The sequence below is a fragment of the Misgurnus anguillicaudatus genome, chromosome 17 (assembly GCF_027580225.2).
Source record: "Misgurnus anguillicaudatus chromosome 17, ASM2758022v2, whole genome shotgun sequence".
Lineage (NCBI taxonomy): Eukaryota > Metazoa > Chordata > Actinopteri > Cypriniformes > Cobitidae > Misgurnus > Misgurnus anguillicaudatus.
Window position 1 is genome coordinate 7069518 of NC_073353.2, and position 12968 is coordinate 7082485.

The 12968-nt window shown below is 32.7% G+C and overlaps 1 protein-coding gene across 1 annotated transcript in view; it reads left to right on the forward strand.

The window, feature by feature from the left end:
• LOC129452002 (piezo-type mechanosensitive ion channel component 2) overlaps positions 1-12968 on the forward strand; it is a 73244-nt gene that overhangs the window by 8678 nt on the left and 51598 nt on the right. Inside the window, 1 exon segment of the mRNA XM_073854824.1 lies at positions 12811-12912. Coding sequence (XP_073710925.1) covers positions 12811-12912 — 102 coding nt within the window.

The following is a 12968-nucleotide window of genomic DNA, read 5'->3' on the forward strand; positions in this document are numbered from 1 at the left end:
TGCTTTCCCAGACGAAGATTTGCATCGTGGAACAATCATCACGATTTCTATGATCATGGCTCTTCGGTGGTAAAGTGTTGTACGGTGCATGGGAGAAGTTCAAAGATGGACGTTTTCCTGGTCTTGTGTCCAAGATAGGCTACAATAGTTTTCTGACAGTGTCAGAAATTCAGCATGATCACCGCACAATGCATTTGCTGTTACAATCTTGTCGGAGTGCAAAAATCCTGTAGTGTATTCCAGGCTTTAAACAGAACATAGAATTAAATTAGAAACAAGTTATTTCAGATGCATTCCAATTCTCCAGTCATGTTGGACGTCATTAAAACAGCATGAAACAATTGAAATTCAATAGTTGAAACACATAAGATAATCGAACACCACCATATTCAAACATAACACCACTTGAAGAAATATTTAGACATTATTTCCATTGGGTTCCATGTTAAAACAAGGAAATTGTGTTTGTATTCTGTGTTTATAGCTGGTGGCACCACCATTTCGGGCGAAACATACGTTACCAACGTTCAACAGCACTTTAAATTGGGATTACGTGCTGTGATATACAGTAAAAGCTAGCAGTCACATTATTACATCTTCAAACCAGTGTCCAGACATCCGCTGTAGCCTACCCATGCGCATGCTCTGGGTGCCTGCATCGCAAACAAAGCACAATGCGCTTAAATGGTTCAAACTGAAGCAAGCTGTTGTGTTCTTAAAGCAGCAAGGCGCGCGTTTTTCAACTGAAGTCTACTGCCTAACAAACACACTCAACATGGTGTACAGGCTCAACTTTTGTTGAGACATCCGCAGAATGCAGTGCACACCGATCAAAACAACGGCAAGCCCTCAGGAATAACACAAATGCACGTTTTAATTGTATTAAATACACCACACAACCTCAGCTCCGTCTCCATATTGCCTGTAACATAGTCATCTTTCGGTTGTAAAAGCATGTACTGTGCACTATCAGCCAATCCAGTATAATGAATAAGATAGCTTACCGTAGGAGAAGATAATCCAGATAAATAGATGGGATGTTCAACGCAACCGAGCTCGGATAAGAAGTTGACTGAGATCTGGAATAAAGTCTCATTTGAAAAGTACAATTAAAAGTTGATGCATTCTCGTACTTTATACATGTGCATAACTGAAGATCTTAAAGCACAAAGCTTTAGATGGAAACATTTATGCTGAACCCCGTGCTCAATGAAATTGACAATATGCATTACTATTGCCATTCGACCACACACACACTTACGATTTGCTCAGCAACAAAATGTGTGCTTGAAAACTATTACCATAAGATTTAAAGTTCGAAAATAGCGTATCCCCGTATCCTTAAAGTCTGTAATTAGGATCAGGTGAGTGAAGATCTAACGTGAATATTTGCATTTGATATAAACAGTTTGCATGAATACTGTTAATAAGCATTAAGCAACTTGCATTGTAGTACCGTAGCAGGTATAGGACGTTGCAAGACCTGTTACATGAATAAATAGTACCTTATATTATTGATGTTTTAGGGAAACACTGAAAGGGACAGTTCAGATGAAGCTCGTATACTTTGCGCATTCCTTATTCCAATGAAACACACGAACATTAGACCGCGTCATTTGCCTGTTTGCATCATGTCATGCACTGCATACACTAGTGATGGGTCGCTCGCGACAAGCGGCTCTAAGAGCTGATTCTTTGTAGCGAACGAGCAGAGCCGAATCTTCAGACGCATGCAGGGGAGCCGGCTCTTCTAAGGGAGCCGAGCCAGAAGAACCGAATCTATGAAAAGAGCCGGACTGCCATCACTAAAATGTAGAGCCAGCGCTTGAGCCGAGAGAACCGAATCAATGGAAAGAGCCTGACTGCCCATCACTAGCATACACGCCGTATTTAATGTGTGAAAGTTTCGCGAGCAATAGTCGTTCATCCAAGTCGATTCCATGTCTTTGCTTCACAAAACATTCGCGTACGGTTTAAAACCAGTGATAAGCGGAGCATTTGGTATTGTAGACGAAAGACAAAGATCCATGTGATGAGGGAGATAACAAGCTTCGGCATTCTTCCAAACCCGTGCAGGTGCAGCGCTTCGCCAATCAATGATGATTACTGACATCTGCTGCGGGCGTTCAGAGTGTGCGACAGTCAATATTAATATTACACTTTACAGATCATCCAAATGTTCCTGCACTGTACATAAAAAGAAACGCATGTGGTATCCTTCTCTGTGTACTGCAGGGTTACACACTTAAGGAAGCTTGCAGACTTCCCTTTTTAAGTCTTTAACCTTTTGTGAGAGCTCCTCGCGATGTTGCAGGTGAAACGAAACGAGATAATAAAATCCCAGGAAACCAGTTCGAATGCCCGATAAAATCACTCAACATTTGAATCGGCGTAATTCGGGTAACTAACGCTTTAGTTAGCATTAGCATATTCACTGGACATCGAGCGTGTAAATGCTGGCATCAGTATCTGCGAACGCAAAGACAGGTGAGTACGAGGTTTATATAGGCTGTTTCTCAATATGCGTTCTTCAGCGATCTTGCGTCCTCGTGTCCTCGCTCTACGTCATCATTAACGGTCGAATTTCATTCCAATTCTCAAGAACGCAAGGACAGAGGACGCATGAAAATACCCGGATGTGTTCTTGATATCGAGGATGCATCGAGTGCAGACTTGCTGAAATCGCTTAACGCCCCAGAAGTCATTGCGGCAAAACTTCCGAGTTCGTTCTTCCAAGGTCGCCTGGCAAGACCGATCTCCACGAGGACGCAAGTCCGTTCTTTGCGTTCTTGGAATTGAGAAACAGCCACACTCTCAGTATCAGGGGTGATTGATTGCACCTTGTGAAATGAATGACGTAACATTCGAGTTTCCTGGTAGAACTTGCGCACCGCTACGCTAATGCTATCATTTCTCAATAAATGTTAATATTATTATGTAGAAATTATGAGAGTTAACACCAAAAAGTTCGTTTTTTCAGTGTACATTATGTGAAAAATCATTGTTTGTAAGTTGAAAACTTAATTCTGTGCTGTGTTAACCATCGAATTTGGACTATACTGTAACATCTATGACTAACAATTTCGTTTTGAACATCACATATAAACTTACATAATAAAATAAACGATATCATCAAACTCAACATTTATAAGACTTGATTACCTTATCCGTCAACGTGATTTCTCGTTTGTGTCTGATTGATGGCCATCAGCGATTGAGTTAAAGACTACAAATCCCATAATTCCACGCTGCTTCAGAGCGTCATTAATCAACATCATTTGATGTTATTGTGTTTTGGTGCCATCTAGTGGTAAAAATTCTACGTATTCCACCTTTAAAACAGGTAAATCTGCCAATGGGGTAAGAAAAAAATCTTGAAATTTTAGGAACATTTAAGAAAAAAAATCCCCCATTGGCAGATTTTTTGGCTTGTTTTAAACACAAATTCACTTAAATTGCGTATTTTTGGTCTAAAAACACAAGACTTAAGTTAGGTCTTTTCTCAATTCATTGTGCTTATTAAGAAAATACATCTTGATCTAAGAATTTTTAGATATTTGTACTGAAAACAAGACAAAAATACTAAGTAAAAAAAGTCAGTTTTTTGCAGTGTAACTTAGGGATGGACCTATGGCAAGCCGTTTTAACTTTTATTCATTCGTAGGATATGAATTTGTGATATCAACAATTCAATTTTCACTAGTTAAAATTGTAATTCTTGATATCAGATATTACATTTCTACTAGTAACAATGGCAATTCTTGATATCAACAATTACATTCCCACTAGTAACAATGTTAATTCTTGATATCAGCAATTTAATTCTTGATATCAAGAATTCAATTCTTTATATCAACAATTCAATTCTTGATATCAACAATTCAATTCTTGATATCAACAATTAAGTTATTGATATCTGTAATTGTATTTTTACTAGTGAAATGTCACCATAGGTTGCCATTCAAATTCAATTGTTGATATCAAGAATTACATTTCCACTAGTAACAATGTTAATTCTTGATATCAACAATTCAATTCTTGATATCAACAATTCAATTCTTGATATCAACAATCGAGTTCTTGATATCAAGAATTCAATTGTTACTAGTTAAAATTTTAATTCTTGATATCAAGAATTCGATTGTCACTAGTGACAATTTAAATTTCTGATATCATGAATGGGATTGTTACTAGTAAGAAAGCCATTTTAGATATCTGAAATGATATTGATATCAGAAATACAATTTCAGATAACAGAAATTAACATTGTTACTAGTGACAATCGAATTATTGATATCAAGAATTAACATTTTAACTAGTAACAATTGAATTCTTGATATCAAGAACTCGATTGTTGATATCAATAATTTAACTCTTGATATCAAGAATTAAATAGCTGATATCAACAATTAACATTGTTACTAGTGGAAATGTAATTCTTAATATCAAGAATTGAATTTGAATGGCAGCCTATGGTGATATTTCACTAGTGAAAATACAATTACATATATCAAGAATTTAATTGTTGATATGAAGAATTGAATTGTTGATATGAAGAATTAAATTGTTGATATGAAGAATTACCATTGTTACTAGTGGAAATGTAATTGTTGATATCAAGAATTGCCATTGTTACTAGTAGAAATGTAATTTCTGATGTCAAGAATCAAAATTTTAACTAGTGAAAATTGAATTGTTGATATCAAGAACACAACGAATAAAAGTTAAAACGGCTTGCCATAAGGCTACCATTCAAATTCAATTCTTGATATTAAGAATTACATTTCCACTAGTAACAATGTTAATTGTTGATATCAACAATTCAATTATTGATATCAAGAGTTAAATTATTGATATCAACAATCGAGTTCTTGATATCAAGAATTCAATTGTTACTAGTTAAAATGTTAATTCTTGATATCAATAATTCGATTGTCACTAGTAACAATGTTAATTTCTGTTATCTGAAATTGTATTTCTGATATCAATATCATTTCAGATATCTAAAATGGCTTTCTTACTAGTAACAATCCCATTCATGATATCAGAAATTTAAATTGTCACTAGTGACAATCGAATTATTGATATCAAGAATTATCATTTTAACTAGTAACAATTGAATTGTTGATATCAAGAATTGAATTGTTGATATCAAGAATTAACATTGTTACTAGTGGAAATGTAATTCTTGATATCAACAATTGAATTTGAATGGCAACCTATGGTGACATTTCACTAGTAAAAATACAATTACAGATATCAATAACTTAATTGTTGATATCAAGAATTGAATTTTTGATATCAAGAATTAAATTGTTGATATCAAGAATTGAATTGTTGATATCAAGAATTGAATTGTTGATATCAAGAATTGAATTGTTGATATCAAGAATTAACATTGTTACTAGTGGAAATGTAATTCTTGATATCAAGAATTGAATTGTTGATATCAAGAATTGAATTGTTGATATCAAGAATTGAATTGTTGATATCAAGAATTGAATTGTTGATATCAACAATTGAATTGTTGATATCAAGAATTAACATTGTTACTAGTGAAAATCTAATTCATGATATCTACAATTGATTTGGAATGGCAACCTATAGTATGGCAAGCCGTTTTAACTTTTATTCATTATGGCAAGCCGTTTTAACTTTTATTCATTCGTAGGATATGAATTTGTGATATCAACAATTCAATTTTCACTAGTTAAAATTGTAATTCTTGATATCAGATATTACATTTCTACTAGTAACAATGGCAATTCTTGATATCAACAATTACATTCCCACTAGTAACAATGTTAATTCTTGATATCAGCAATTTAATTCTTGATATCAACAATTACATTCCCACTAGTAACAATGTTAATTCTTGATATCAGCAATTTAATTCTTGATATCAACAATTCAATTCTTGATATCAACAATTCAATTCTTGATATCAACAATTCAGTTCTTGATATCAACAATTCAATTCTTGATATCAACAATTCAGTTCTTGATATCAACAATTAAGTTATTGATATCTGTAATTGTATTTTCACTAGTGAAATGTCACCATAGGTTGCCATTCAAATCCAACTGTTGACATCAACAATTACACCTTCACTAGTAACAATGTTAATTCTTGATATCAACAATTCAATTCCCGACATCAACAATTCAATTCCTGATATCAACAATTCAATTGTTGATATCAACAATTCAATTCTTGACATCAACAATTCAGTTCTTGATATCAAGAATTACATTTCCACTAGTAAAAATGTTAATTCTTGATATCAACAATTCAATTCTTGATATCAACAATTCAATTCTTGATATCAACAACTCAATTCTTGATATCAAGAATTCAATTGTTACTAGTTAAAATGATAATTCTTGATATCAAGAATTCGATTGTCACCAGTGACAATTTTAATTTCTGATATCATGAATGGGATTGTTACTAGTAAGAAAGCCATTTTAGATATCTGAAATGATATTGATATCAGAAATACAATTTCAGATAACAGAAATTAACATTGTTACTAGTGACAATCGAATTATTGATATCAAGAATTGACATTTTAACTAGTAACAATTGAATTCTTGATATCAAGAACTCAATTGTTGATATCAATAATTTAATTCTTGATATCAAGAATTGAATTGTTGATATCAACAATTAACATTGTTACTAGTGGAAATGTAATTCTTAATATCAAGAATTGAATTTGAATGGTAGCCTATGGTGATATTTCACTAGTGAAAATACAATTACATATATCAAGAATTGAATTGTTGATATGAAGAAATGAATTGTTGATATGAAGAATTAAATTGTTGATATGAAGAATTACCATTGTTACTAGTGGAAATGTAATTGTTGATATCAAGAATTGCCATTGTTACTAGTAGAAATGTCATTTCTGATGTCAAGAATTACAATTTTAACTAGTGAAAATTGAATTGTTGATATCAAGAACATAATGAATATATGGCAAGCCGTTTTAACTTTTATTCATTATGTTCTTGATATCAACAATTCAATTTTCACTGGTTAAAATTGTAATTCTTGACATCAGAAATGACATTTCTACTAGTAACAATGGCAATTCTAATAATATGGCAAGCCGTTTTGACATTTTTTCATTTACATTTACTAGTATCTATTTTTAAGGTACTAGTTCTTATTTTTTAGTTACTAGTATCTATTCGATTAGATACTAGTTCTTAACCATTAGATACTAGTACCTAAAAAAATAGATACTAGTGCTTATTTTTTAGATACTAGTGCTTATTCATTAGATACTAGTACTTATTCAATAGATACTAGTATCTATTCGTTAGATGCTAGTTCTTAATCATTAGATACTAGTAACTAAAAATTAGATACTAGTGCTTATTTATTAGATACTAGTGCTTATTTATTAGATACTAATACTTATTAATTAGATACAAGTACTTATTCATTAGATACTAGTACTTTTTAAATAGATACTAGTGCTTATTCATTAGATACTAGTACTTATTGGAATAGTGACTAGTATTTATTCCATTGTTACTAGTAACAAATTTCAAAAATTTCCCATTGATTTCTATGAGGATCGGTCATTCAGATATCAACTATTCAATTCTGACTAGTATGTATTCCAATCGTCACTAGTACCTAAACATTAGATACTAGTGCTTCTTTATTATATACTAGTACTTATTAATTAGATACTAGTACTTATTTAATAAATACTAGTATCTATTCATTAAATACTAGTTCTTTTTCATTAGATACTAGTACTTATTTATTAGATACTAGTGCCTATTAAACAAATATTAGTACTTATTCGTAAGATACTAGTACCTTTTAAATAGATACAAGTTCTTATGTATTAGATACTAGTATTTATTAATTAGTTACTAGTACTTATTCAATAAATACTAGTACTTATTCATTAGACACTAGTACTTTTTTAAATAGAAACTAGTAAGATAATTTATTTTACTAGTAAGATTTTTAATTTTACTATACAGTGGCCATTTTGACTAGTCATTCCATATGACAGGTACAAAAACAATTGTGACTAGTAAGATTAAAAATGTTACTAGTACCTATTGTAAAAGACACTGGTGTCTAATATATGGGTGCTGGTGCTTGGTGAATAACTACTAGTGTCTGTAAATGGGTACTAGTATCTAATGATTAAGCACCAGTGTTAAATAATACTTACTAGTAGCTAATGATTAGTTACTAGTAATATTTAAAAAGATACTTGTCACTGTTGGAATATATACTATCCGAAATGATTAGTTGATATCAAAAACAGAATAACTACTAGTACTTATTTATTTGGAGATATCTTCAATCTCAAAAGGAACTAGTAAGAAGCTGTTTGGAGATATCTTGATTCAAAGAGATCATTACATAAACATGAGTACCCCTCAACCATCCAATCAGAGTTTACATGGTAATACAATGTATTATACTATTTAAAGTGATATTGATGGTTTAGTAACTGGCTTTGTAAATGTGAGCATATCTGGCTAATCGGTTAGCATAAAGACACAAATAAAGACTTTGTTTAATATTTATTGCTTTGGGTGAACAATATTATGTAAGAAAAATGTCTTCATCATGGTAGAGAGTTGAATTAATCTCATGTTATGACATTTGGATTGATTATTGGCAGTTCAGAAGAACAGGTAGATAAACCTACTGTAGGGTCTGTTCTGTTCAAACGACAATTCTGTTCACACGAGTTTACATTCACAGCTCTAAAACAGTATGTATGAATATTGTAAGGCAGCAGGTTAAACAATAACAATGTAAAGCAATATAATCTGCATTTGACCCTCAGGTGGGGCTGTTTACATTCATTCAACCCCTTTTATCTCTTTATCAAAAATTTGAATATTTCACCCTAAACCTTCCCCCTTCAGGCTCACATAATTGGGTATCTGCAAAAAAACAAAAAAAAAACATGATCTTATGCAGGGCTTGACAATAACACCCGCCAACCCGCCAAATGCGGGTAGATTTCGGCTGTGGTGGGTAAGACAGCCAATCCCACTAGCCACTTTGGCTGGTTGAATATACTTTTTTTATTGTAATTTTCTTAAAAGTTATGCGAATTATAAACAATGCAAACTGATACTGGGAAACTAAAACTTCCATGAGCACTCCCTGCACCCAGCGCAACGTACTGAGACCGTCTGTTGAGAGGCGCGTGCAATCAGTGGAGCGTTGCTAACCAAAGCGCCACCCTTTTACCAGAGAGAGCGGGAGAGCTGATGGATTTGCGAATGCACGGGACACAGTCTGAGGGTACACTTCGGGAAAGATAAAACAATTGCATGGAAGTGATTGAAGAGATTTAAAAAGCATACGCTCTCTGGGAAAGAATGCACACATCATAGTTTTGTCCTAAATCAAAAGGAAACCCACCAGTGGAGAGGTTTATTAATGTTATAAAATATGTAAGCAATAAGGTACGAGAGGCTCCGCTTCGCGTCATGCCTAACAACGCCCTTCAGCCGTTACTTATTCACGATACAGCACTTGCCTCAAGTACCTTATTGCTTTTATAAAACGGTTACCACACAATATTAAAGTAAAAAAATGTATTAGTGCAACTTTCATGAAGTTAAATCAATAAAAGCATTCCACCCGCTACAAAAAATAGTCCCTGACTGCGAACAACAACATGTAAGCTCAAATAAAAACAACAAACTGTTCTCAAACTTTGTTTCATTATATGTGTTGCTAAGGGTGTTGCTAAGAGCGCAGTGATATTAAATAGAACCGTTGGGTGAAGCGGTCATAGCAGTGTTTTATCGTAAATAAAGCACACCTATTGACCAATCAGAATCAAGGATTGGAACTAACCGTGCCAAAGTCAATTTTAAAAATATAAAATATATTTTTCCAACAACAAAATTGTGGCCAGCGAACATGATGAGTGACTAGTAACTTTGGAAAACCAAAGTGCCCTGTTTACATGCAAAAAATTTTGTCAATACAAATGAATTTAATGATTTAGGTTAAGACAGTAGAGTTTACATGTACCTTAAACATTGCAATCTAATTAAAATGTTTTTTACATTATATATAATACGATCTAAATGATGTCAGCTCAATCCCACAACCAGTGTTGCCAGATTCGCTTATCAAACCTGCCCAATAAACATTAAAAACTATCCAAAAAGCTTCCCAATCACTATTCATGGCCCAAATTCCAATAACTAATAAATTAAATCCTTTCATCTTTAACCCACAGAAAAAAATAAACTTGCCGAAACAGTTTAAAAGTACCCTAAATCTGAAGTCTGCAAAAAGGCAGAGGACTTGGCAATGCAGCGCACAGCATCTCTCACTGAGTTCACGCTTTATCTCCTGATAAATGTTCAAAGTCAAAGTTGAGTTGGTGAAAGTTGTTCTTACGAAGTTTTCATATAAAGGCAATGAAAACACACTTTTTTAAAAGGCAAAAAATTAATAATTTCATTTCTTTATGTAATCTTATGTAAGACAGGAACCCTGCAGAATGTACAGCACGTGACTCCATGACCTTAATAATGTGTGTTGTCATTGCCTTGCATGTTTCTGTGATGAGAATCATGTGATCCGTAAATAAGAGATAAATATAAGACATGAACTTCAGCACAATTCTTATGCGCATAATATGCACAAGGTATTTTTGCATCCGGTTGAGAAAATACTACAGAGTTAAGTATGTGTGCTCAATGTACACAGACTGCAGGAAATAATGTGACTATAAATTGACTATAAATTGACTATAAACATCCTACCAAACTGGTTAGTAAATTGACATTGTAACAGCTGGACATGATTTTCATGATTTTATTCACTGCAACCCCATTGCAGACGCCACTCATCCCTGTTTTAGAAAACTTATTGGATCTAGACAAATCACAAGAATGACCTATTTTTAATCCAAAACAGCGATTTTGCTGAAATGTGACACGTTTGCATCCCTAGTCTATTACTTAAAGCAGCTGAGAGATGCTAGACAGTGCTCTTTAATGTATGCACTATGCACACACTTAGTTTGTTATAAACTAAAATGTTCACTCACAAGTTAATTGCCAATCTGTGGATTTTATTTAATTGGTCTTCATTTCAAAGAAGCAAGAACAGTCAAAAAGTCAAATTATTTACCAATACATAGCTGCATATTTCTCACTTGCTTAGTGGCATAGCTTATCCTTGTGTAGCAGTCAACAAACTGAAAGGTTCCTACCTATATTCTGTGAATTGTTACCCAAAAGTGACCCCTACTGGACACTTCTACATTACAATGTTTTAAGCTTACATAATGTTGCTTCATTATTATTCAACATATTATTTGCATACTTAAATCAAAAAGTACTAGTATCTATAAAGTTCAGGATATCTTTGATCAAAAAAGTTGATAGTAACTAAATAATAAGTACTAGTTTTATATTTTTCTTAACTAGTAAAGTATAATTTAATCATAGTCACTATTGGAATAAGTACTAGTATCTAATGAAAAAGAACTAGTATCTAATGAATAGATACTAGTATCTATTGAATAAGTACTAGTATCTAATGAATAAGCACTAGTATCTAAAAATAAGCACTAGTATCTATTTTTTAGTTACAAGTATCTAATGATTAAGAACTAGTATCTAATCAAATAGATACTAACTAAAAAATAAGAACTAGTACCTAAAAAATAGATACCAGTAAATGTAAATGAAAAAATGTCAAAACGGCTTGCCATAAAACTAGTAGAAATGTAATATCTGATATCAAGAATTACAATTTTAACTAGTGAAAATTGAATTGTTGATATCAAGAACATAATGAATAAAAGTTAAAACGGCTTGCCATATGGACCAGCGTTCAAAAACTGCAGAGGACAAATAGCTACAGATCCATCAGAACTCACTGCAGATAGCCTTATATAAATAATAAATACATGAGCTTTGACATTTTCTGTAGGGGTTTTACATTGCTAATCAATATACCAAATCATAAAGCCCAGTTGCTGAGACATAGAAAAGGATTTGTTCTCAAGTCTCATACTGTATTCTCAAAAGACCATCAAAGAAGTTCCTCTTAGATTTATTGACAATTTAATTATCATCATTATTAAAAACATTCCTTTATGAGATATAAAATAAAAATAAATACTTTATTAGACATGGCCCCTGTGATACAACTAAAACAAATTTAAACCATCCACCACAAATGGCTGTGCTTTAAGTTTTTTTTTTTGTTTCACTTCAATGTCTCAGAATCATTTCATTTGTACGGCTTACATAATCTTGCTTAAGCTGTGAAGCTTTGCAAAAAGTGAAGTTAATGTAATGTGCAGTTCAAAGAAGAAATATAAGCAGGATCTATAGGCAGTTAGTGATTTAATAAAGCAAAGAGTAATCATTAATCATGAAATGAAATGAAATGAAATGACAAAACCGAACGAAACTAAACTTTACTAGAAGACGTACAAGAAACAGAACAAGAATTGACCAGCAGCACACATTGGAGAAACATCTGGCTAACACAATTAATGTGGGGTAACATAAAAGAACTACAAAGACATAGAAACAGGACTACAACAGGAAGTGACATAAACCTCATTTCAAATGCACAATTCAAAATAAAAGACATGGCACAAACTAAAACATAGATACCTTACACTTAATAACTGGAATTGCAAATGCTTAAAGTCGAACTCAGATCATGTCTCAAAACAGAATCCTCACAAGTGGCTTTATGGTATGATTATAATATTATAAAGGTTTTTCAATCGTTTTCAAATGTGTGTGTTTATGTATACACAGGAAAAAGTGGCAGTTTTCTTCGCACTGTTTGCTCTACCGGTGTGATGTTTCTAGCATTGCAGTGTGGGATGCAAATTCCTTTCACATATATTCCTAAAGATGGTGAGATCACATTCTGTTCCTTTCAAGTCGTCCTGATATATTTATGTCTGAATAAA